Consider the following 27,003-nt stretch of genomic DNA (forward strand, 5'->3'; position numbering starts at 1 on the left):
TCACAGTTTTACACCTTTATTATAAAAAACAATCCAAAATGTGTAGGAAAAACAGGACACATAAGTTTAGGACATTTAACATCATGACCATCTTCATTATTGTCGTCGCTAAACAGACTGAGGCTGTCACAACATGACAACAGATCCCTGATACAAAAACGGCCATGAGAAATGGAAAGGAAAATAACAGATAGGAATAAACTCGTCTGAACAACTCCTTTTTAAATGAAGTGAACAGCGCAGAGTCTGAGGAGGTTAATGCTGTATCCTGATTGGATGGGAAAAATCTTTTAAACAGGCGATGACAAGCAGTTTAGAGACTGGATGGAGTGGGTGCTTTCCACAGTAGTGCAACAGAGAGAGAAACTAAAATGAGAAAGAGGGATAAACAGAAGGATAGAGAGAGAGAGAGAGATTTTTGTACACACCCTTGACACCACAAACCAAACTCAGAATCAACTTATGATCTCTTCAATTTATAATGCTTTGTCTTCAACATCCTGAGAATACATGATCACATAAGATAGTTTTCAGTGAGTTTCTTGTTGTCTTGTTCAAAATATAACAGCCATTTCAATTTTTCATGATAATGGCATACAGAAAATAAAATCACCAAAAAACAAAAGAGGAAATAAACAGTCTGTTGCTCTTCGGATAGCTTGAGGGCACCAGTTTCAATTTACATTATATCTGAATCAGACTCATATCTGAGTCCAGGATTCAGACGTCACCTCACATCCACCAATCAGCTGCCACATATACTTGACATAAAATGTGCAAACATTATCAATACTAATGCTCTCCTTACTGCAAGATAAGAATGAATCAAAGTGTATCGTACAGGAGTGGAAAAATATAAATATATTCTTTAAAAACAGTCTGAAGTGTTTTTTGTGCATTTGAACAAGAGGAGAAGGGAGAGATGCATTTTCTCCTACATTTCCCATAATCCTTCTCATGTCTGTGTTCAAAGAGATTAACTTGAGTGATCTGGAAGTAGTTAATGCATCTCAGAGTTTGCACCTGCACTAAAATGGATTATATTATTGAACAGAGGTAAATGCATAACCTGATTTAATAGTAAAGTTAAGTCTGCTGAATTACACGGTAAACTTAAGTGTTCTCATTGACCCCCTCTGTAAAAAAGGGTGTGAAAAGAATGCAATATGGAAGAAGTGAGAGGAGAGCAGCACCATCTTTCTGACAGAATAAATTCCTTGGAGTGAAAGAAACCAGAAACCAGAAGAACCAAGATGGGAATCAGAGTGAAACAGGAGGAAGGGAGCAGCACACAGAGAGAGGGAAGGAAATTTGACTCTTTAGCGCTCTGGACCAGAATAAGGCAGAGATGTGGCTGTTGATGGCGTGGTAGTTTATGTGGAAACCACAGAGAAGAGAGAGCACCACAGTCCAGGAGGAGTCATGAACATCAAGTTTCTGATACAAAAACAGCAAAAAATACAAGTCACAGACAGTCCTAAAAACAAAATCCCTGCAGTATCGCTGTAGTGAGTACGTGTAAAGATAAAAAAAGTGTCAATGTGTCCAGCCCATAAGATGGCTGACCCTTGCACGTTCAGTCATGCGACGTACTCTTCCAGAACGTGACATTCCTAGATTGAGTGGGTCTGCTGTGAGCCCCTCATCTTCAGAGTCATCATTGTATAGGACAGTCCTTCTACCCTGATTACGAGTATTGACCCGCCCCGACTTTGGAGTACTTTGATTTGGCCTCTGACTTCCAGTTTTTGTTGATGACGAAATGACATTGTCTTCCTCCTCTGATTCTTCTTCTTCTTCAAGTTCCTCTTCTTCCTCCGGCTCTTCCTCTTCCTCTGGTTCTTCCTCTTCCTCAGGCTCCAACTCTTCATCTCTTTCATTTGCTCGCCGTGCTCGTTTCACAGGTGTTGTCGTTTGTGCTTCTCCTTTCCGCTTTTGTTTTGTGTTTTCATCAGGGGCTGATTCAGCTTTGCCTTTCTGTTTTTGTTGCGGTGCTTTGCTGTAGTCATGATCGCCGCCGTCAGCAAAGCTAGCCACCTCAGTCCCGCTGTCGTCACTCTCGGACGAAGACGACGAGGTTCCGGAAGAGGAGGACGAAGCAGATGTTGAGGATGATGAGGAGCTGGTACTCTCACATTCAGAGACCTCTCCCTCTTCAGTTAATGTGACCATTCTCCGACGTGATCTTCGACCTCCGTTTGGCAGGAAGCCATTGCCACCTATAGAGATGCACAGAGGACACATTTTCATGGTCAAATTGGAGGTAAAGCAAATTCTTTGCAATATACACTACCATAAGCTTGTGGTCAGTAAGACTTCACTTCTTTATTTGTTTATATTATTCAGTTGTCTTGCACCTGCGTCCTATTTGGATGTTTGGGATGTGCACAACATTTTTGTATCAGTAAGATTTTTATCTCACTTTTGAAATGAGTCTCTTTTTCTCACCAAGGCTGCATTTATTTTATCAAAAATACAGTAAAGAGAGTAATATTGTGAAATATTATTACAATTTAACAACTGTTTACATTTTAATTTTTTTTAAAAACAATTTATTCCTGTGATGGCAAAGCAGCTTTTTCAACAGCCATTACTCCAGTGTTCAGTGTCACATGATCCTTAACCCTCTGGGGACGGATTAGGCGGTACCGCCCAAAATGGCATACTTTTACAAATGTGTAGTTATCTCAAAAACTATTAATGCTAGAGAGATGCGTTTTTTTTGCCGTCTTCCTCAGATTCCGCTGAAAACAGCGGTCTCCAGTTTGTATATTAAACACTTCCCTTATTGCGCAATACCACTGCGTAAACAGGCCAATGAAAAAGATTGTGCTAGGCAGATTCAACACGCAACAGCCAATGGAAAAATTGCCGCTGGGAGGAGTCTTTTTCTAACCCAATCAGAGGAAGGTTATGTCTTCTAGCGATTCAGAGGACTCTGTAGCTCTGCTGTATCCTTGTAAAAGCTGGCTGGACTAAAGTAAAAGACATGTAATCAATAAGCGTTCAGAGAATCAGCATCAGGGTGGAGAAAGCAGAACGCGATCGGAGTGTTACAGAGAGCGATCGGAGTATTAGCGAGCACAAAGAGCTAAATTCGAGCGATCGGAGAATCGGCATCACGTGGAGAAAGCAGAAAGTGATCGGCGTGTTAGCGAGCACAAAGAGATAAATTCGAGAGAGATACAGCATTATTACAGAATTGTTTTATCAAAATGGCAAGCAGTAAAAGATTTACGGCAGAACAAGCTCTGGAACAATTACTGGAAAGGCCTGGAGAGGCCTTGCTTTGCTCACTGGCATGCCTAGGACTGTTTTTAAAAAAGTTAATTATTTAATTGTTCTTTACACATTTGATTAAACAATAAAAGATTTCTGTCAAGCAAAGTGTTTGAAAAAAATATATTTTCTTTGTTCAAAAACTGTTCTATATTGTGTGTTTTTCAGTAATTTTCTAGTTTATTGTACAATTTTTCACTCATACTTCCTTTATATAAACATATTGCATGCATGCTTATGGTAGCTTAGGGTCTTCTGAATCCATAGATACCAAACACAGGGTGTTTCATCTCTTTTACATATGATTTATAAGCCCAAATATAAAAATAGAGAAAACAGACCAAAAAGGGCTTAGTCCCAAAAATAAAAAAAACGCCTAGGACTGTTTGTAAATAAAGTTAATTATTTAATTGATCTTTACACATTTGATTGAACATTAACCCATTTCTGTCAAGCAAAGAGTTTGAAAAATATATTTTTGGGTCAAAAACTTTTAACTATTGTTGTGTGAGGTAGGATTTTCAGTAATAAATGACAAAAATCTCATTTTCGTCTTTGAAATTCTCTAGTTTATTGTACAATTTTTCACTCATACTTCCTTTATAGACATATTGCATGCATGCTTATGGTAGCTTAGGGTCTTCTGAATCCATTGATACCAAATACATGGTGGTCCATCCTCATTACATATGCTTTATAAGCCGAAATGTAAAAATAGAGCAAACGGACCAAAAAGGGCTTAGTCCCCTAAGGGTTAATATCCATGATACTTAAAGGGCTCCTATAATGCAAAATCCACTTTTACAAGGTGTTCAGACGGAAATGTTAAAATTATTAAAAAAAAAAAAAATTCCACCCAGTCTTTTATTTAATCTTCATAAAACCACGGCATGTAAGAGCATGTACCTGAGGATTTGCTTGGTGTAACACGGCTGCGTGTAACTCTGTTGGCTCCTGCCTGCTCTGATGAAAAGGACAAGGAAGATGAGGAGTAAGATGAAGAGGATTGCTGACTGTCTTCATCAACTTGTGCAACATTCAAATCTGCTGAAAAAAAGTGAACACTATTTAGAATGCATATAAACTAAATTCACCATTATTATGATAATTTCCAATTCTATTCTAATGGTTGATTTTAGACAACCCCAATATGGAAAGAAGATCCAGGTTCCCACTGGTAATTGCGACATCTCCAACTCCCTTACACACCTTGAGAGGATTTCCCTGAGCGGGCCTTCGAAGGAACCTGGGAAGTTTTCTTTCCTGATTTCGGTTTTCCTTTGGGGCTGCAGAAACATAGGTTAAAAAAAAAAAAAAAAAGGTAAAAAGAAATGAAAAATCAATGTGCAATCGGTATCATGATTTGACATTGGGTGTACATGTTTTACCTGTTGGGATAGGAGCTCTTTAGTCTCTTGCTGCAACTGAGTCTTTGTTGACTTCTTCGCTGATTCTGAACTGCAGATTTGTAGTCTGAGATTATGGAAATTATCTGATTCTCAAAGAACGCTGACAGACTCAGAGTCATACTGTAGATCTAAACAACAAACAATATGAGAGTCATACTGTGGATCAACAACTGTAAGGCCTAAACCACTATTTAAACTTAGCTGCATAATGGCAGACAGAAAAAAAAAGTCCGAGGAAGACTGCAAATCTATATTAAATCTATGTAAAAAGTTTTAGTTAACATATTAAAAGCAAAGTTAACAGCACAACATAGTTAGAAAAAAAATGTCTATAAGCCATATACATTACTGTTCTAAAGTTTGGGGTCAGTAACAGTGTAGTAGAAGTATTTATTGTTATATTGTCTATTATGCTCACCAAGGCTGTGTTTATTTGACATACAAAAAATACAGTAAAACATGTAGTGTATTTTAATGTATTTTTTCCTGTGATGACAAAGCTTAATTCTCAGCAGCTATTATTCCAGTCTTCAGAGTCACAAGATCCTTCAGAAATCTTTCTAATATGCTGATTTGGTCCTCAAGAAATATTTATCATCATCAATGTTGAAAACAATTGTGCTGCATTATCCTTTTGTGGAAACAATAACAAATATTTTTTTAACCAAGTCCTTGTCACTTTTGATTAATTTCATGTGTTTTTGTTAAATAAAAGTATTAATTTCTTTAAAAACATAGCAATAAGACTATGCACAGTTACTTCCTGGTTTTAGATAAGCCAGCTCAATCATTTCCAGTCAACTGTCAAAATCAGCTGTGCTACAAGGGGAGCGCTCTTAGCTGGGTTTTTCTACACAATCGGTTCACGATTTGAAGAAAAGTTTTTGTTTTTGTCTTAAAGGACCAAACATCCACACATAAAGTTACAGGAATGACAAAAGCAAGAGTAAAAAAATTACATGAGTGAATCCACTAAATTACACCACGAGTCACTGCTGTGATTGACAGTGATAAAGGCCCCAATATACTTCAAACACAGGTCATTTTCGTCCTTCTTTTCGGGGCAAAAAGCAGTTCAAAAAGGCTGAACGACGATATACTGTTAAAGCTGCAGTCGGTAACTTTTGACGCTCTAGCGGTTAATAAACAGAACTGCTTGCGTCTTGCGGAAGAACATCGTAGCCGGAACTATTTCTTTCTGTTTATGTCTATGAAGAATCACAAAGGTACTGGGTTACTCCGCCGCGGTACCCCCGAAGCAATCTAAAATAGTCTGAATATAAACACTTATTATAGGTGTATTATATACTTGCTCTTGCTCTTATTATTCTGGACAAGCCAAAAACACGGTTTGGAAAATGGATTCATGGTGTACTCGCTTATTATGTTCATTTTTCTACATTTTGAACACAAACAAAGTTACGGACCACAGCTCTGATTGGTTGTTTTTTACCGGGAGCGAAGGAGTTTCTGCAAAGGACCAATGGGAGGAGCCAGAGGAGCTTGATTTTTTTCACAGATTATCTGTCTCATATTCTACTGTCAGGACATAATGACAGGTTTAATAAATATGTAAAAAATATTTTTTTTTACAAAAGTTCCCTACAGCACCTTTAAACACTCCGTCCACGTAGTCACTCCGCCCAAGTAACGTTAGCTGTGCTCCTACGCCTAGTGAGAATATAGTTCCCAGTATTTATACGATTAAAAATGGCCTCTGTCTCATATAGCCTTGTTATTTGTACACGCTGTGACTATACAGATCACAACAAGTAAATAGGAAAATGTTACTATGCTAACAGTATCCATTTACATCCAGTCTTTGTGCTAAGCTAGGCTAGCGGTGGGTGCGTCAAATAACACTTACAGAACGCACAGAAATGAAAAAGGTATGTATGGACTTATCTAACTCTGGAGGATACTGTGAATAAGCTAAAGTCCCAAAAAGTCGGAGTGTTCCTTTAAGGTATTGTAATTATTTTGTTTCTCAGTTTCTGACAAGAATGAGCCAGGAGAGGTTTTTGTGAGGGTCTACCTATATATACACACCACACGTTCACGTTTACGAGCTGGCTTTTCTTTATGCAGGAGTTCTAAAGAAAGCTCCGCACACATACTCAATTTATCCATTGTAATGTCGATCTATCAAAGTGCTGATTGTGATTATAAGAGAGCTAGAAAAATGGGTATTGATCTTACTCGAGACTTCTTGTTGGGCGTGTAAGCCTTTGAATTACTGAAGATAAGTCGCACATCTTTGGCAAACTCAATGGGACTCTCGTAGTTCCCACCCATCAGGGTTTCAGAGACTGTGCCTAAATCCATAGGAGTGTCTATAATATCACGATAATCCTGATACAGAGATGGAAAGAGAAATTAGATTGATTAGCTGATTTCCAACGTGGAAAACAGGAAGTGACAATGTTAAATGGAGAGAATAGAAAATGATGGTTTTTGTGAAGAAACAATATAGAGGGAAGAATGAAGTACCGGGTAAAGGAAGAGGTCGACAGGTTGGCGAAAAGGCTCTGAATCTGAGCTTGACATCATTCTCCTCAGAAGCTCTTTGCACTGTCCCTTCCATGCATTTATATCCAGGACCACACCACGCTTCACATGATTAGACCTCTGAAAATAGTGGAAGGCGTTAGGGGAAAACACACCTAGTACTGGAACACATTAAGTGAACTTATAATAAGTTATTAATAAGTTGAATTGTCTCACCCTCTGACCAGTGGAAGTGCAAGGTGTGTCTGAGTCCACATCCACAGTCTCCTACAGAGCAAACAAGAGAAAATGAATAGTTAATCTGCTTCATTCACAGGGTGTCCAACCTTGCTCCTGAAGGGCCAATGTCCTACAGAGTTTACCACCAACCAGCTCCAACACACTTGCCTGGAAATTTATAGTAAGTCTGAATACCTCGATGAGCCGATTCAAGTAGGTTTAATTAGGGTTGGGGCTAAAGTCTGCAGGAAAAATGCCCTTCGGGAACAGGTCTGGCACCCCTCACTAAACACTAAAATATATACAGCAGGCTGTAGCTGGCCCAAAGCTTTGTCACAGTGGTCCTGGGTCAGCAGACTATACTTGCTCTGTACCCACACACACACACTTCTGACAATTCAGACACACAGACTCCCAGGCTCACCTCTTCCTCTTCTGCGCTGCTGTATTCGCTCTTCATCTTATTGTACAGATCCAAGATGTCAGTACAGGTCTGGTCCCTGCAGACACACACACACACACACAAACAATGAAAATGTTAGAGAATATCCACTGAGCCCAGCAGGAAACCCGAAGGGAACATAACTGATATAAATGTGTAAGTGAATGCACTCTGACCTGATGAAACGCATCAGGACACTGCTGACCGTTTTGGCTGCCTTGACGATGGGGCTCTGGGGCTCATTAAATGTTCGAGCATTGTGTTCAATGTAACGCACCTCCCACATAAGAGCTGAGATCCGCCTGCACATACAGAGACACGTAAGAGAACTCAAACTCTTGTATTTGTGAATGCCTAGAGAAATGGGGCACTCCTTTTTGTCTGATGCTGCTGTGGTCAGTGGGCTAAAGGACTGTGTGTACCTGTAGAAACGGTGCACTAATCTTGTTCTGATGGTGCTGAGGTCAGTAAGATAGGCCACAACAGTGCAGTACAGTGGATATTCCCTCAAATCTACAGGGCAGGAGAATGCCTTTGCCACATCTGTAAAACACACAACAGTAAAATTAAGGAAGGAACATGATTTATTATGAAAAAAATCATGTATCAAATCACTAAAGCATCAAATCAGTTTTAATATACACTACCTTTCGAAGTTTGGGGTAAGGATTTTTTTGTGTTAAAGAAATTAATTTTATTTAGCAAGGGTGCATTAAATTGCTTAAATTGCTCAAAGGTGATAGTAAAGGCATTAATAATGTGTAAAAGATTTCCATTTAAAATAAATAAAGTTCTTTTGTGCTTTCTGTTCATCAAAGAATCCTTATATATCAGCGTTTCCACACAAACAAAACAATCGTTTTAACAAGTATATTAAGCAGCACAAATTCAGTACATTATAAAAATTTCTGAAGAACCATGTGACACAATTCAGCTTTTTCCTGCCATTACAGGAATAAATTACATTTTGTAATCAATTAAAATAGAAAACAAAATATATTATAAATTGTAATGGTTCACAATATTGTTGTATTGACAATTTGTTTATGAAATTAATGCAACAATAGTGTATTACCTATATTAATACAGTGAAGGCTATTCCAAAAAAGTTTTTTTATACTTACGTTTTTTATTTTCTGAATGGTATGCAATTAGACACCTGACACACAATTAACCTAATTTGCATGTTTGTTCAGTTAATTGCTTGCTAATTATTTCATTACTACTGACTTTCGTCTATGCACATAATTACCTGAAGAAAATTCTCTTTTCTTCTAAATAAACTAAATAAATTGTTTTATCTTTAAATTCATTAATAATTATTCATTATTATTCATAACAGTGACTCAGCAGTGAACTAGTTTTGCTGTGGTATAAAAATTGATTTGAGAGTAATGAAATTTCATTGTAAAGGTATCTTGACAACACTGCTTAGCAAACTGACACCTAGAAGAAATAGAAACGTCTAGTTTTAGGTGGTTTGGGTGCATTTGTCATACCGAGCGTTAGCAGCTGATCCATGGCTGTAATGACTCTCTCACACTCGTCATCTCGTGAGTTAAGCCCCCATTCTCCCTCTTGAGGGGTGTACAGCAGGGACTGAAGCTCGTCCTCTGTGACCGGGACACTGCCCCCCACTTCCTCTGGAAGTGGAGCTGTAGATGGTCAATCACACCATTAGACATGCTAGAATGTGGCTGTCTGATTTAGTGTCAGATTTCAAGTGTGTCAGTAGTACCTTCTTCAGGTATGGGCTCTATATCCCATGGGCTCATCTTCTCTCGCTCTCCATTATCCCACCTGCAAAACAACATACACCAATTATTGAAAGATTCCCGGCAATAATCAGACAAAAGTAAACACAACGCTCTGGTAAAGCAGTGATCGAATCCATGTACCTGACAATGTAGCACTGAAAGAGGCTGTCTGGATATTCAGATTCAAACGGCTCTTGACACTCCACCGAACCAAACCACCAAGCATCATCAATGATGCTCCTGAAATGCTGACCTAAATTCAGACATTCACCGCTATGATTCACTACTTATATGCTAATTTATGATCATCATAAAATGTACACTCATTTACCACCACAGCATTAATAGATTAAAAACATGTTTTGTAGCATATTGCTATGCAGATAATAATGTGTTATGGACGAATGTTTACTGGCTCAAATCAAAAGTACCCACACACAAGTCTTTTTTTTTGGTATGGCTCAGGCCCCTCTTTCAATGTAAATCTACGGGACATTTTCACTCCCTACATTATCCACCAAATAATGATGCTCATTTAGAAAAGTGACAACACACCTTTCCTCAACAGGCCACATAATGAGGCATAATTTATAGCCTTAATGCAAAAAAACTTGGGTAGAGGTTTGTTCAAAGTAATCAGTGACCAAAATGTATATACCACAATTTAAAACACAAACACACACCAGGCTGCCAGTTGCGTTCTTTGGCCTCATTATAAAATTGTTGTAGCACCAGAAAGTCAATGACATCAGGCATATCATGATACCTAAAGAGAGACACAGAGTCAGCCATCATTAACAAACTCTTACTGATAAACACAAACTTAATCAAAAAAATCCAAATGTGAATTTTAATTGTATTTATCAGTATTTAGTTTTATCATAATTTTTTATGCTATGCCAATACCAATAGGAAATAAATAAATAAATAAAAATTAACACAACGTACTTGTGTTTTTGGGAGTATGAGTGTACATACTTCAAGCTGAAGGATTCGCTGGTCATTTTCCCTGAGATGGGGTCCAGGAGGGCCAGTTTGAGGCAGCACAGAGTGGGCGGCCCAACTTCATATTTAATACCCACTACCTTTACAGACTCTTGATCCTAAGAGAACACAGACAACATACTTTCATGTTCCTGTTGGTCTGGATGCAGAATGGGTCAACCACTGTGATGCAGACTGAATAATGCCTAATAACAAGTGGGAATGGTGATGAGACAGGAAATAATCCCCTTACCCTGAGGTTCAGGCGGTTCCAGGGCATTTTCTGAGGGTTGATGCTGTAGGCTTTGGCACGACACACGGCTCGGACATATGCTTGATGACCCTGACGGAAATATATCAACTACAGAAGGACAAAGAAAGAGAAATTTCTAAAGAAAGTTGTCTACGTATGATGCAAGTCATTTAGTGTGCGTGTCTACATTTAATAAAAGGACTCACCTCATCGCCCATTTGAGGTACAAAGGGTGATCGTCTTGGAACGGTCTCCATGATCCAAGATGGAGGCAACCATTCCTCTAAATCTCCAGCAGGCACAGACTAAATACATACACACATAAGCATAGAAGAGAAAATATGGATGGATGGATGGATGGATGGATGGATGATACATAGATGCTCACCCGCTGTTTATTCTGTTTAGGTTTCTTTTTCTTTTTAGTCCGTTTACTAGTTCTCTCAGCCTCTCCTTCTCCCTGCCCTGTCCCCTCCTCATCTTCAGAGCTACTGCTTCCAGCCACATGGGCTTGCCTTCTAGTTGGTCGCTTCGGAGGCTGCAGGTTGATTCCCGCATCCGCTGTCCAATCAGAATACTCGCTAGAAGAGTCACTGTAAAATATATTTAAACAGGAAAAAGAATAAACAGAGAATTCAGAATACACAATTGTACTTTTTTTAAATTAAGTAATTTAAAAAAAAGGGTCCCAAAAATGGTATTAATTGTTTCTGAAGAACTTAAGTTAGCTTTCGTAACCCCGGTTCTCTGATAACAGGAGTGAGGTATTTCACAATGGGAATTGCCTCAGGCATGCCCAATCCCGGAAGCAACTATTACACTGCATCTGACAGACCAATCCCGACAGTGTTGTGTGAATCCTGCCTCCCCCATATACATCACTGCCAACAGTCCCTACCTCGTTCTCAGCATATCTCTTCTCAGTGCTGGTGCTGCAAGGAGGGAAGTAGGGGTGGGCGATATAGCCTCAAAATTGTATCACGATATTTCAGGAATATTTGTGATAACGATATTTATGACAATATAGGAAAAAACACGGAACATTTTATTGGTAATTGCAGCTGGCAAGCAGCAACATTTGTTAGTGCAAACAAAATGAAGAGCATTTTCAGTTATTTTCCAATGAGCCACTGTCATCGGTGACAGACTACCTAATTTGAAGTGTAAATCTATTGTCATAAGGTGGCAGCGGCAGCTGGTGTGTTCGACTTGAAGCAGACTAATCAATATACAGGGCCATGGTTGGTGGGGCTCCGGTTCAGGTTTTACCGGTGGGACCTGTCACTTTAAGAGATAATACATCTAATACGATACACATTTCTTTCCCAAATGTTTACTTTCACTTAAGACATAAACAACCATTTTTTCTAGGATCCTTTCGAGGTGACAATTTTGTATGTATCTGTCGTTTCAAGAGCAATAAGAGACAAAACTCAGTTCGGTGTTTAATGGCTATAGATGCACCGAACAGCGCGCGGGTGTTAAATTAACATACAAGTCTTTTTGTGCTTATATGTTTAAACTGGCGAGGTGTATTAGTTCATTCAGGCATGGGAGGAAGTGAAGAAGAGCTCAGTTTGGGTTGTTGTTTTTCCACATCTTCAATTATTCCATTCGTAACAAACATGGAGTTAACATTTGATGTGAATGTATGCCGCGTTGTACAGTATATTGAGTTGGAGGCACCAGAACTGCAACTGATAGAATGTGCTCTATAGCATTATACTACTATATGTCGTAAAAAGCAGATCGTAGAGACATTTTAACCACAATCAAAAATCATCATATCGCACACCCCTAGACAGATGTGGTTTAATTGGTACTTCCAGGATTGGGACACCCAAGGGGATTACCATAGTGAAGCAACAAACTAAAGTTTAAAAAAGAACTAACTTTTAAGCAGGGTTCGTACAGAAGCTGCAAAATGAAATTCCATGACTTTCAACTACTTTAAGCACTACATTTTTTACTAATCAAACTATTTTGTTATTAGCTTTCAAATTCTTATAAACTAATAAAACTATATGGCACAAATGAAGTGCAGCACAAAAGCATGCAATGACTGTGGCAACTTTAACATTTGAAAGGATATTATGACAAAGTTATCGCTTTCGTTATTTAAACTGATTTTTTTTTCATGCGTATGACTGACCTGAAAAATGAAAGCTGTATCATACACTTGGGAAATTATGAGCTATATCACCAATTATCAACACTAGGGTGTGTGACGATACACTTAGCTCATACAGATACTTGGTTCACTAGGATGAGACAATATTTTTATATTCTTTTTAAGATTTTTTTATTTTAAATTACAAAATGTGTCTTTTAAAATCTTTTAGTATGATTATTTATATATAAACCAACAATGAGGCAATGATAATTGGTTCAAATAAAGTATCAAAAACAATTTATCACTTGGTTTTATAGACAAAATATGAACATAACCAACTTGTTGGAATCTTTACATGAATGTTTACATCCATATAATTTTAATATTTGGCCACCTGCAAACACCTGCAAAAAAAAATAAAAAAATAAAAAAAGATAAAAGGAGAGAGGGTTTGAACTTTTCATTTGAAATCGATACGTACAACAAATCGCATACATATGAATGATGAATTCTCCTGTGTTGGCATAGGTTTATAAATGATTTACGTTACAAATCTAGTGAGATAACAGTGAGTTTTCCCAGATGAAATTTTAAGCATGCAAAATCACGGTATGCAGAGGAAGAGTTTGTGTCTAGAGCTGCTGAGATGGAGATGCGTCCAACATGTGGAAATTGATAGTAAATGAACAGTGCAAAACATAACGTGTCAGACTGTGTTCCCAAAGGAAACCAAAATTAACAGCACATGCAATAAAAGACTATATAATGCAAGCAGTATCAAAAGTTTTACCAAAAACACAACTTTTCTAATATTGCGAGACCACTTTTCACATCGAGGAGTAATATTGCGAGATCTCGTGGGCTGCTAAACGGCAAGCAAAACGGATCTGTATGTATATCAAATGCACTGCACCGAGGAAAATAAATAACACTGAATTCATTTATACTGCCCTTTAAAATTGAAATACTTTTCAAGTACCTTCCCAAAAATATGGCTGTTTTCAAGGGTTTTCCAGGACTTAAGTTTCAAAAAGTCAAATACAATTACTTCAAACACTTTAAGCACCTCGAACGAACCCTGTTTTAAGTTGATTAAAAAAATAATAATTTGCATGCCCAATATGTATAATTTAATCTCTAATTTTGGTTGTTGTTAGAGAAGTCTCATTTTATATGGAGTAGGGATGTTCATTTTAACCAGTTAACGTTAATAGTGAATAATTGGTTAAAAAGCATTGGTTAGGAAAAATTACTAAATGAACATCTCTAATATGGAGTCAAGACTAACAGCTTAATTTAAGCTGCAAAACAATTAAAACTTAATTTGAATTTTAAGCTAGTTGCAGACCAAAATCAAAACGTTTTACCTGCATTATTGATATTTTTAATGTTTATGAAATATTGTGATTGGAGACTGAACCTGGAGCTACTGTCATTCTCCCACTGAGCTTCACCATCAGATGACACATCACTGTTCTCATTCTGTTCCTCCTCCTGCTAGGTGCACACATTCAGAAACATTATTTAATATTTAATTATGCAGTTCAAAACTAGCAAAAAATATATAGTTAGAAATAATAATTCACTAAATGCATATCTTTACAGCCTGAAAGAAAGGAGCAGGGTTTAAAGCTGAACCGACACACACACTGTATTCTTACCTCTGCTTCACTGTCGGACTCTGCCACACTTTCCTCGTTATGAGTGTACGAGAGCACATTTGTGCTTCGTCTCCTTTCTTGAGTTGAGCGGGTCTGATAAGTGTGTCTCCTCTGCTGAGGTTTTCGCTGAGGTCTCCGTAACATGCGAACACTGTCACCCACTGGCTGACTCTGCAGATAAAGTGGGAGAAAGTGAGGTTCAGGTTATATACTGTGGACTGATTCTCACTTAATCTTTGTGTGTCGGCAAATGTATGTGTGTGTGTGTGTATGTATATATATATATATATATATATATATATATATACACACACACACACACACACACACACTCACTCCTGTTGTGGGTGTCGATTTTTTCTTCTTCTCAACGTTGTAGAAAGACCGCTCCACCTCTCCTTTAGCACGCCTACAGTCCTCCATCACTCTAAACATGCACAAATACATCAACACAGACAGTTTAGTGTAGTTAAAGGAAACAATGGACATTTAAAAAGGGAATTCTTAAATATCTGACTGGTACACAAAGGTTAAAGCATTACCCCTACGCTCCCATTTGGTCATATATATATATATATATATATATATATATATATATATATATATATATTCATGTTTTTTTGATAAAATACATAAGCTTAAATAATTTAGACAAGTGTTTCTCATCCAGGGGACCAGCTATAAAACCAAAACCTTGATACATATAAGGTAGTCTAATTTTAAGTCTTATGTCTAGGCCTGTAAAAGTCATGTTAATAAATAAAATATTGTAACTCCATGGGCAGTTTGATAATGAATATAGATTTCTAGCTTTGCCAAGATAAAAAAAAAATACATATATAATAATAATAATTGGGAAAAAGCAGTAAATCGCAAAAAAAAAAAAACAGGAGAATTATTTTATATGGCGAATATAGTTATGCACATTGTGCGCCCAGAGTCAGAAAGATTGTGAACCACTGTTTTAGACCACAATAATCTATTTTATCACTAAATGCATTTAAGAATACATTTCTGGTTTTTGAAAGCAATGTTGCTCTACCAGTTCTTAGCTCTTTTTTATTTGCAAACTGTTCAACTGCCAAACTTGTACCTGAATATCCCAGACTGGACTTCATTAACCACCACGCGGCGGCTCCATGCCAGGAGGTCTCTCTCCGTGGCGATCTGACTGAGGGGGGCATTGTTGTGCATCTGCCTTACACCCTCAACTTGTCCACTACGTCGCAGCCCAACATTAGGGGGTGACAGAGGACCACCTGTCACCGGAGCACCTGCTGATCAACAGCTTTAAAGGTCACAACCTCTAAACAGACAACTTTTATAAAAGTGACCTTTAAGCCAACAGATGTCTTAAATGCAAAATAATTTGAATATAATAAAGAGAAACAATATAATTTATGTTCGGATTTTTGCCTCATTCAATGTGTAATAATTATACTATTAGAATATAATAATCCAGCACATTCTCACCGGTAGGATTTCCTGAGTTGAGTCCCTCATGTTGCTGGTTCTGGAGCTGCCTAATCAGGTCATCCAATGGGCTTTCCTCCTGAGACTCATCTGCAGTCTGCTGGCCAACCACCTGCTCAACCACTTCGCCATCACCTAAAAACATTAAAAGTGTCTCTCAACAAGCTTATTTAGACTTCTCTAATAAAAGGATGACAAAAGACGACATAACTGTAAACACAGGGAGCTTTTCATTTAATATAAGCAAAGTGATATGCAAAGGACACACTAAGTTTGTCACATTATGCCCAAAAGGTTGTCCTGTTGAGCAGTCAGACAAATGACAAGCAGTAACATTTCTAGAGCTGTTGCTAGTAATCAAGTATTTTGGCTTGAAAACTACATTATTTTTATTTAACTACAAATTTATATCAAGTTTTTGACATTAAATTGTGTTTTTGGTCTAGCATTGACACTGGTATCAAGAATGACATTTCATTGGTATACTACCAACTGCTGAAATTGTGTTACCACAACAATCAGAGCAGCTATTGGCCTCCAGACTGCACCTTTAAAACAGTCGCATTTGCAACCAAAAATATTATTTGCCACTGGTGACTCTAAATTTACTTAAAGGGGGGGTGAAATGCTATTTCATGCATACTGAGTTTTTTACACTTTTAAAGAGTTGGATTCCCATGCTAAACATGGACAAAGTTTCAAAAATTAAGTTGTACGTTTGAAGGAGTATTTCTGTTCCAAAAATACTCCTTCCGGTTTGTCACAAGTTTCGGAAAAGTTTTGGGTCCTATAAAATATGGGTCCTAAGGGCACTTCTGCCGGAAGAGCGCGCGCTCCCGTATAGCAGAGCACTGAGAGCACAGACATTCACTGATCAGAGCGAGAGCGTCACGAAACGTCACAAAAGAATGAAGGATGCAGTACTACTCTATAGGTACTCAAGATTAACAGGATATTGAGTGAAAACTAGCATTTCACCCCCCCTTTAAGATTTGAAAAATGTTCCTGCTTGTTTTGCGATGACATGTTTTTTGTTGATGAGATGATGCACATAAAAATTTTAGTGGAATAAAGACTTTCAAACAGTCCTCATCTCAGCCGAACATCAGCATTGACAGTGCACCTGCTAAAAGCAGCTCCAGTTTTGGTACATGTGATAGCACATGTACATCACTGCCTGGGAAAAGTGCAGAAAAGCACTTTTTTGTGCACAACTTGAGCAAACTACAACAATGTAAAGCTGTCAGCTGTGTGGAGATTAGCAATATGGTTAACAATTACAATTTAGAATCAATACTAATATAGGTTATTGTTATCAATATCTTTAGTCTATATGCTGTTCTGTTTTCTTGTAGCACTCTCGCTGTCCAATAATCTCAATAAGCTTTGTGCTCTGTTACCTTATATATTTAGCGCCTCAGTTCAAATGGCATGTTTTCCCATCAAATCTTTCCTTTACTACTATTGTACGAAATTAACATGAATGGACATCATAAGGGATATTATAAGATACAGTACAACTTACTGAAAAGTATCATGTACTCGCTCATTCAGTGCTTCAAACTGCGGAAAACGTGCAAAGCTTGTAATCAATGCCACGTAACCCAGTGCTTTCAGTGGGCCGGTACGCACCGGTACTCAGTACCACTACTTCCAAATATAGCTCTTGAGCGTACCGCCACCTCTCCGTGCGCCCAGAACTTGCTTTTAGCGTACCTGCTGTACGTTCATTTGGACATCTGTTTTAAAAGAGGTTTTAATCCTTTGCATGTGCTCCCACTTTTCAGAGCACGCTTCCTAATTCTTCCTAGTTCGGAGTATGGAGCGTGAATCATTTGAGTCAGGTCGGGAGTTCTTAGCGGGTTCGCGCATCATTTGAATCAGTTCGGGAGTTCAAAGCGGGTACGCGAATCATTTGAGTCAGTTTGGTGATCACGAATCATTTGGATCCGATCGCGAGTTCGGAGCAGCTTCGCGGATCATTTGAATCAATTCGAGAGTTCGTAGCGGGTTCGCGAATCATTTGAGTCAGTTCGGGAGTTCATAGCGGGTTCGCGAATCATTTGAATCAATTCGAGAATTCGTAGCGGGTTCGCGAATCATTTGAGTCAGTTCGGAAGTTTGAATGCAGTAGCTCTTTCTAAGGGTATTTTTTAAATCCTTTTGCACATTTTATTTATGTTCAGTAGTTCTTTCTAGCTCAAGCAAATCCACGAACTAATAAAAGGATTTATTATTAAGGTCGCCTGTTGACTGCTGTATATAAAAGCCCTTCAATATAGTTGTTGTTACTTCAGGGGATGAGAGGAGTCATCAAAAAAAAAGGAAAAAAAAGAAAATTATATATATATATATATATATATATATATATATATATATATATATATATATATATATATATATATATTTTGCTATAATAGAGTACCGGCACCTCTTTTGGGCCACTTAAAGCACTGACGTAACCTCAAAATAACCATTCAGCGTCTTTAAGCTCATTAGTCCGCTGGAAAAATATCTATTATAAGCATTTTGCTGATAAATGCATTATATTGCTTATTTCATGGTTTTACTTAACCTGTTGTCTACATGATAAGAAAGAACACAAGGAGCTAAAGCTAGATTTCAACACCATACTTATGAAGAAAAACAGACTGGATGTGTGCAAGATATATGACATTTATAGGATGCATTGAGGAGGAGCCCAGACTACACTCAATAGCCAAGTGAAGCTAACACAGTTATGGTCTGTGATATTGGCACAGATTCTGTGTAATACAACAATTCTTTGTGACTGCATATAGTTCTCAAGTTGGAAATGACGTTTAATTTCCCACTTTAAGTGAACCTTAGTTCCCAGGACATCTACAAGATGGATTAAAATGCTGATATTGTAAACGGAGGGCAGACATATAAACAAGACAGTATGAAATGTTAAGGTGTTTAAAAAAAAAAAAAAAAAGTAAAGAAAGAAAGAAAACATGTTTATTCTGTGGCACTTAAAAAAACTTTTTTTTTTTGGTCTGGACACCTGAGCAAAAGATTGAACAAAGCAAGATATCTAAAAAAATTCCTACTATAGAAATGATTAATTTGATTATAATTATATGTGCAAAATAATATGATCATAAACAAAAGAGACAATAATAAAATTATTTACTATATCGATGTATAAATACTCCGATGTTAAACTTGATAAATTTACCATTAGCCATGTAGCCGAGCTGTGGTACAAGCTGCTCCTCTTTGCAGTTTTCTCTGCCTGGCACCAGACGCTGGTAACGTGGTGAGTGGGGGTTCCCATCTACATCCACCAGAAAAGGTGGAGGCATAAGATGGGGTGCCTGCTGTGTCTGCTCATCTAGAACAAAGTTATTGGAGTCCCGGATCAGCGGCCGGAAGTCCGTATGGAAGAACATTTGGTCTGGAATCTGAAATTGAAGCATTGAAATGCAAGTGGTTACAATCAACAACACAAAAGGATCAGAATACCACACATCTGAAACACAAACATACCTTTTCATAAGGCTGACTGCACCCAAATCCGAAGATGAGCAGATGACCATGAGAGTCTGTGCAGGCAAAGTTCTGCCCATCCACTGAAAATTTACAGTCAAACACAGCACCATGACCCTGGCCCTCAATCTACCACAGGAAAATAAAGAGAAAAAATAATTACATTTCTGTGACATGACGAGCAGTATTTCTACCAACATCTAACACCTAGACTGTATTATACGCCATCATTCAATAATATGAGGTTGGTAAAGTAATTACCGTATTTTCTGGACTATAAGTCACACTTTTTTTCATAGTTTGGTTGGTCCTGCGACTTATAGTCAGGTGCGACTTATTTATCAAAATTAATTTGACATGAACCGAGAGAAATGAACCAATAGAAAACATTACCGTCTGCAGCCGCGAGAGGGCGCTCTAATGCTGCTCAGTGCTCCTGTAGTCTACACTGAAGACATAGAGCGCCCTCTCGCGGCTGCAGACGGTAATGTTTTCTATTGGTTCATTTCTCTCGGTTCTAAATAAATGCGACTTATAATCCAGTGCGACTGTTTTTTTTTCCTCAACATGATGTATTTTTGGACTGATGCGACTTATACTCAGGTGCGACTTATAGTCCGAAAAATATAGTACTTGTTTTAAAAAAAAAAAAGTCTCTTATGCTCACCAAAGCATCATCTATCATTTATTTTTTTATTAAAAAATGTGTTAAAAACTATAATATTGTGAAATATTATTCCAATTTAAAATGACAGTTTGTAAATTTATTCCTGTGATCTTAAAGCTGAATTTTCATTAGCCATTACCCAAGTCTACAATGTCACATGATTCATTTCTTATTATCATCAAACTGCCTGATATTTCTGTGAAAACTGATACATTTTTAGGACTCTTTGATTAATAAAGCTTAAAAATAGCATTAATTTGAAATATAAGTCTTTTTTGGAGCACTATAAATATCTTTTAGGTCACTTTTGAACAATTTAAAGCATCCTTGCACTTTTTAACCCAAGATTTTGAACGTTAGTGTATATGTTTCTTATCTTTTCTGTCAACTACTTTTAAAATTGAACTTATTTAAATTGAAACTGAAGATCGGTTATGTCAACTCACCATATTGAAGAAGTTTCTAATCTTGAGGCCTTTACTGAGGTCCCAGATGTAGATGTTTCCATCATGACCGGCTGACAACAAGATTCGTGAGTCAAAGGGGTGTGCTTCCAAAACAAACACCTCATCATCATGACCCTATGGACAGAGAAACATCTGCATAAATGCTAATAAATCACAGGAAGCTCCTCCTTAGAATTACAAAACAAGAGCCCAAAGGAACAGACTAAGTTCTGCCTCACATTCACACACACATACCGACAGTACATGTAGTAATTGGCCATTTGTTGAGTTCCAGACTTTGAGGAGGCAGTTTGAAACAGCTGTGATGACAGAATGGTCGCAACGATCCCACGCGACCATGGTCACCACCAACTTGGTAGATTTGTCATCTCCTGATATCACAGCACTCCTGTGAACACAATACATATGTCAACACAGACGTAAAAAATACACATAATTGAAGCCATAATTGACCAAAAACATTTTATTTTTCAACTGAGACACCTGCCTGATCCTACAATTAACATATATGTACACAAACTGACCCTGGTAATCTGGTGGTCATGTCCAGAACGGTACTCTTCCATTCCTGCTGTTGGTAATGCCAAATTCGTGCCGTACCATCCCGACTACCACTCACAAACCTGAGACTGGAGATACACAGAAAGCCAAAACACAAACAGAGTTAAAACACCCAATCAACAATAAAGACTAAATGTACATCCCAGTGAACAAACACAAAAGGAAGCATAACACACAGTGAACACTGATAATAAAACCCACCTGTCTGTGTTATTGCAGAATTGAATAGCTACAACTTTATCCTGTAAAACCAAAACATTGTTGTATTTAATTAAAACTTTTAAATCTGCACAATATACAGTCATGACTTTCAAACTTTCATTTTTAACATGTTTCCAGTTACAAGTTCTGCTTTTTCTGGTCATTATTCTCCTTTCCATTACTCCATCTGTCTTGTTTTCTTCTCTATGTCTATCGTTCTCACCGTGTGGGAGTCCAGGTCAGAAAACTTCACAGGCTTCTCTGTGCCGAGGTAGTAAACTCTGATCATGTGATCTGTCCCTCCAGTGGCCAGAAACAATCCCCCTGGAATCAGAAATGATAATTACAGACTAATCACGAGACTGTAATGAAGAAACATGAGGAAAAAAAGGTGTTTGAAAATCGATCAGAGAGTTAGAGTGTGAGTGAGGGTAAACACACCAGAGCTGAATGAGCTGCAGGATATCTGAACTCCAGGACGAGAACGTTCCATGAACTTCACGGGCAGATCACTGCCAACATAAACACACGACTCATTGCAAATGTAAACTATGTATAAAAGTGAATTACTGGCATTTGACAAAATGTGTAATTTATAATTGACAAATGGCACTTACTCAAACTTCATGCTGCGTGAGTTCCACTGCCAGAAACACACCATGCCATCAGCTCCAGTGGTGGCCAGATACCGAGACGAACCTAATGCTGATGGAGAAAACTGCAGAGACAGAGAGAAAAAGCCCTTAAAACACACAAACAAAATTATCTGAATTAATATTACCTGCTGAATATGAGAAAAAAACTAACTGTGATTTTTTAGGGGGGAAAATCTATATACATTTCTTTATAAAAAAAACGAAAAAAAAAAACAGGTTTCCTGAGCTTATTTATAGGGCTGCCCATTTTGGCTAAATTGTATACTATTGGGGCTGAAACTAATAATTATTTTGATAATCAATTAGTTTGCTGACTGTTTATTTATTTTTCTCATCAATTAACTGGATAAAAAGACTCATTTTATAGACAAAACACAGTGTTTCACCTGCCCAATGTTGTCCTTCAAACAAATGTTCCAACTAAATGCTATGAAAACATACTGTATGGTGAATATACCTCTATGTTATACACTATGTGTAAAAGAGTTATAAAGCACTCTTTAAACTGTCCATTTAAACTGATATATTGACAAAGGACAGTAATTTGTTGTTTATTATTTTCATTATCGATTAGCTGTAGCACTATATACTATGTACCAATATAAAAGAAATAAAACAAAAAGTGTTATTAACTACCGGTAGTAGATTTACAGTGAATTAATATACCGAAATATTTAATTGTAAGAAAAATAGTAAGAAGATAAATGGATATAACAATTATATTTTACAGCACCACTGTAAAAGTACAATACTAATATTTATGACCATCTTTATTTTTAAAATTTTCAAGTGCTAAACATTTAACATTTATTTTAACGGGGGGTAGAATGGTTGGTTGAATGGTTGAGTAAATTAAGTTATTTTTGTTTTCGTTGTTCAAAAAAAAATAAAGTATTCTCATAGCATCGCAAAACTGTAGTTAAACCACTGATGTCACATGGACTGTTTTACAGATGTATTTACTATGTTTCTGGACCTGGGAACATTTTAATTGCATTGTTGTCTATAGAGGGTCGCATAGTTCTCCGATTGAATACAAAATAATACAATTTGTGTTCCGAAGATGAATGAAGGTCTAACAGGTTTGGAATGAAATGAGGGTAATTTATTATATACTTTTCATTTTGGGTGAACTAACACTTTAAAGCTTCTCTTTTGTTGACAACAGCCGGTTTGGCACTTCACTACAAGACTGGGAATATGGTTGGTGCACGTTGTCTTCCCAAATGCATGTTATAAGTGACTCAAACTTAGAGAAGATGTAGCGCTGAAGCATATGTGGAGCAGCATTTACATCTGTGAACTGAGCTGATCACTCACTGAAATCACCACACCACACTTTGCTTCACTCTCACAGTGGATTTATAAAGGAAACTTGTATTCACACACCTGAATGGAGGTGATAGAGGCCGTATGCCCCTGCAACACTGCCACAGGTGCACAAGTACGCAGGCACCACACGCGGATGACCTTGTCACAGCTGGCAGAAGCAAGGAGTGTATTCTCGAAATTTACTGTCATGTCTGAAATCTCTGCCGCATGTCCACGCAAAGTGGCTAGGAGACGGCCATCATCCGTAGCCCAGGTCTTCACTAGACAGTCATCAGAACCCTGACAGAATCATAAATGAATAAACCTTGATTACAAGCACAAACAAAAAACATATTGCAAAACTGAGCAATTATTTAAAACTGAGGAAATCACACTATGCATAGCTTATAATCGTCACCACCTCTTAAATTCAGAAATTACTTTAACAACAATTATACACAATAAACTTTTATGTATAAATCAGGCACAGATTGTTACACAACTGCAATATTCTGATCATATGCATTTACCGTGAAAATGCGACGTCCTGTGCGGTCAAACGCCACACAGTAAACTGATGAGAGATGGCCCAGAATCCTTCGATGCATCTTCATGTGCTGATAGGTACAGGAGGGAAAGGCATGACCAAATCGAGCCACTCCGTTTTTTTGGCGAGCACCCATGATTGACACTGAGCAGAGAGATTACAATCAACTCCCATCACAAAATATAGTGGTAGTCTAAAGTACATTATTTAGTTACTAAATAGCATGCTAAAATCCAGCATTAAGTTACAGTCACACTAGACACAATAGAGCACACAACTTCTACGGCCACTACATAATCGTAACATGGCTTTACACTCAAGCGGTGTTCTTTAAAAGAAAAAATATATAATTATATATATTGCTTTGCTGGTCTCCCACATTTGCATGCACAAGAGTAGAAGTCAAATGACTGAAAAGTGTAGAGTGACTGGCTTTTAAAGTCGCAATGAAACAAAATAGCGAAAAATGTTTTAGTTAATATTTTGACATAAATCCGAGTATAACGTATTATCAATTAAGGGGGAAAAAATGGATGTTGCACTCAAAATGAATGTGAGCTTGCAGTTGATTGTGGAAAGTTTAAGTGGACTTAAATGAATGAACAATTTTGCATAAATCACTAAAGAGAAGTCTGACATTTTCACCAGAAGATGGAGTTATGAAAAAGTTTTGATTGAATATTGCAAGGTCTAGATAAATAAATATTAAAACTAGATTGGGTGAATTTTCATTTCATGCTGACTTTAATCTGCTATCATGAAGCACCATTTTCGATTGGAAAGAGAGGACTCAACTCTGTGTTCACAAATCCACCAGTAACTCCTGAAACTCAACCCAAAAACAGCAGTGCAAGAACATAATACACCAACTGGGAGGGCCAGACTCACCTATAGTTGGTGGTTTGGCACAGCTGAGAGGTGGTTCTGGGGGCCTCCCCCTGTGCAAGGCAACTAGAGCAGAACCGCTCCATACTGCATGTGAAGAACCTGAGAAAGAGAACAAGAGTTCGTCAAACATTTAACTGTATTAGAGGAAGAAAATTAATGTAAGGGAAAGTGTTAACGTGATCATGTGAGCTGTTTTCTAGTCTTTGTTGTTTCTTATTGTTCGCTGTATATAGTGTGCATCTCACTTTTTGCGGTCCGTAGTAATGACTGTTGCCCTGTGCCCAGCAAACTGTGGACTCCAGGAACACTGGGAGGAATGTGTTTATCTATCAGTGGGCCGATCTGCTCACATACACGCAACAGGTAATCCGCAGGTATGTGCTGATTTAACAAGACCTAAAACATACACATAGAGACATTACGTAAATAAAGTGTAAGAGGCACAGCAAAGCTTATTTGCATCATAAAAAAAAAACTCTGCACAGAAATAACTTTTGCAAAGCGTTTCATTATATTACTAGTCTTCAAACTAGCGTGAATTCTGCCTTATTTCACCAACATAATCCATGTTTATTTACCCTCATTCCTGAAAGCCCACCCTTTTCCCTCCACACAAAGCGTCCGCCTCTTCTCAGCCAATCAGAAGCCTTCTCCACTCATCTTCCTAGTCTTTTAAGTAGAAACTGATTTTTGATTGGCTGCCGCATTTAAGTGACGCAGCAACCCACCAATCCCCTCTCGATATATTTGCACTGCCGTAAAGCCTTTCAGTTCAAAACAAATACTTTCCAGAAGTGATTTAATTCTCGATTAAAACTTTCCAACACAACAAAGCCTCGTGTAAATTATAAACAACATTCTTACTGCCAGCAACATGCCCTCACGTCATCACTTTTTCAGTTTTATTCGCTGTAATATAAATTGGCCAAGCACCTGTGGGAGTTTGGTGCTGAATTTCACGCGCGTGTACGTGTGCGTTAGAGTTCATTTAATCTCACCCAGTCTTCAAAGCTTCGCTTGAACTGCTTCCCATCCCAGCTCCAGCGCTTCGGGATGATCTACACACAGACACAGCGGGGGGAAACACATCACATGCAGGATTTAGACGCGCAGCCGCGTTGACATGAAGAGGAGATGCTGATGTTGGGATATTAGAGATAAATTACTGGTTTGAGTGGGAGAAGAGAGATGAAACTCACCTCGTATTCGTGCAGCTCCTGCAGCAGCATCTGCAGCAACACACAGAGGGTTACACACACCGTAACACACACTCACTGCTACACACCGACATTCACACGCCACTCTCGGCCTCACCTGAGCGGATTTCTTACATGGCCCAGACTGCAGGAATCTGGCGATCAGGTAATAAAGTTCTGCAGAGGGAGAAACACAACAACACCAGTCGTTAGCTTTAGCTTAGCCTAGCATAGCCTCGAATGCTAATGTTAAAATAGAGCTTAAAATCTTCCCAGCGATAAAGACGGAGAAAAAACGAGTGCTGCCCACCGGCTTCAATTTGTGAGCACGGTTCCGCTGCCATGGTCCGAACCGGGCGGGGGGTGGAGGTTCGTGGGTCTCTTCTTGCTAAGAGCGGCCTGTACTGTATTTACTCTCAGCGATTCGGCCTGCAGCCACCGCTCGTGTTGCTTTGTTTGAGCGCCCCCGCGCGACGGGCGCGCGCCAGTGACCCGTGGTACCGCACGCTTCCGCCAGTGCCGCACTGAGAGCGCACAGGTGAGCTCACCATTTCCACGGGCGGACATTTTGCATGGTTTGCAGTTGGATCACTTATTGAACCCGATAGCAGAGCTGTATTGCAATAAAAAAGGTCTTGTTTAACCTCGTCTTGAGGATCACAGGTCACACTTGTGGGAGAAATGTTCCATACTACAATGACTGTGCCATTTCATGTGTTATGTAAGGTATGGTTCCACAAGTATTACATAATACAATTATGTAATGTGCACATATCAAATAAATGTTGAAATACCATCATCATATATTTTAGATTTTTAATAACAAAAAGTTGGATTATGTACAGAAATGATTTATCCTGTTGTTGAATATCATGTTTTCAATATTTTATTGTATGAT

At 38.1% G+C, this 27,003-nt stretch overlaps 1 protein-coding gene across 4 annotated transcripts; it reads right to left on the reverse strand.

Annotated features, from left to right (window-relative positions):
- On the reverse strand, positions 1-26,907 carry LOC113091351 (bromodomain and WD repeat-containing protein 3-like). 4 transcript variants are annotated; one of them, XM_026256819.1, is made up of 40 exons: positions 26,416-26,907; positions 26,224-26,282; positions 26,109-26,138; positions 25,908-25,967; positions 25,155-25,305; positions 24,910-25,008; positions 24,005-24,165; positions 23,553-23,774; positions 22,125-22,225; positions 21,949-22,019; positions 21,731-21,831; positions 21,508-21,548; positions 21,270-21,374; positions 20,980-21,133; positions 20,725-20,859; positions 19,612-19,740; positions 19,301-19,526; positions 16,099-16,233; positions 15,719-15,902; positions 14,962-15,052; positions 14,626-14,796; positions 14,385-14,461; positions 11,240-11,444; positions 11,058-11,156; positions 10,852-10,959; positions 10,563-10,717; positions 10,298-10,380; positions 9,756-9,867; positions 9,596-9,657; positions 9,357-9,512; positions 8,280-8,400; positions 8,034-8,159; positions 7,840-7,915; positions 7,413-7,463; positions 7,179-7,316; positions 6,888-7,040; positions 4,668-4,816; positions 4,489-4,565; positions 4,186-4,326; positions 1-2,219 (listed from the first exon to the last, which is right to left on the reverse strand). In XM_026256819.1, the coding sequence occupies exons 1-40, from the start codon at positions 26,447-26,449 to the stop codon at positions 1,537-1,539; spliced, it is 5,232 nt and encodes a 1,743-aa protein (XP_026112604.1). In that variant the 5' UTR covers positions 26,450-26,907; the 3' UTR covers positions 1-1,536. The 4 variants fall into 4 exon arrangements, with proteins under 4 accessions (XP_026112604.1, XP_026112605.1, XP_026112607.1 ...); XM_026256820.1 differs by having other exon boundaries at positions 10,593-10,717; positions 26,416-26,906; XM_026256822.1 differs by having other exon boundaries at positions 4,186-4,323; positions 10,593-10,717; positions 15,719-15,899; positions 26,416-26,905.
- Between the last annotated feature and the right edge of the window lie 96 nt (positions 26,908-27,003).

This window comes from Carassius auratus, unplaced genomic scaffold (genome assembly GCF_003368295.1).
Source record: "Carassius auratus strain Wakin unplaced genomic scaffold, ASM336829v1 scaf_tig00214183_4049273_7079891, whole genome shotgun sequence".
Taxonomy (NCBI): Eukaryota; Metazoa; Chordata; class Actinopteri; order Cypriniformes; family Cyprinidae; genus Carassius; species Carassius auratus.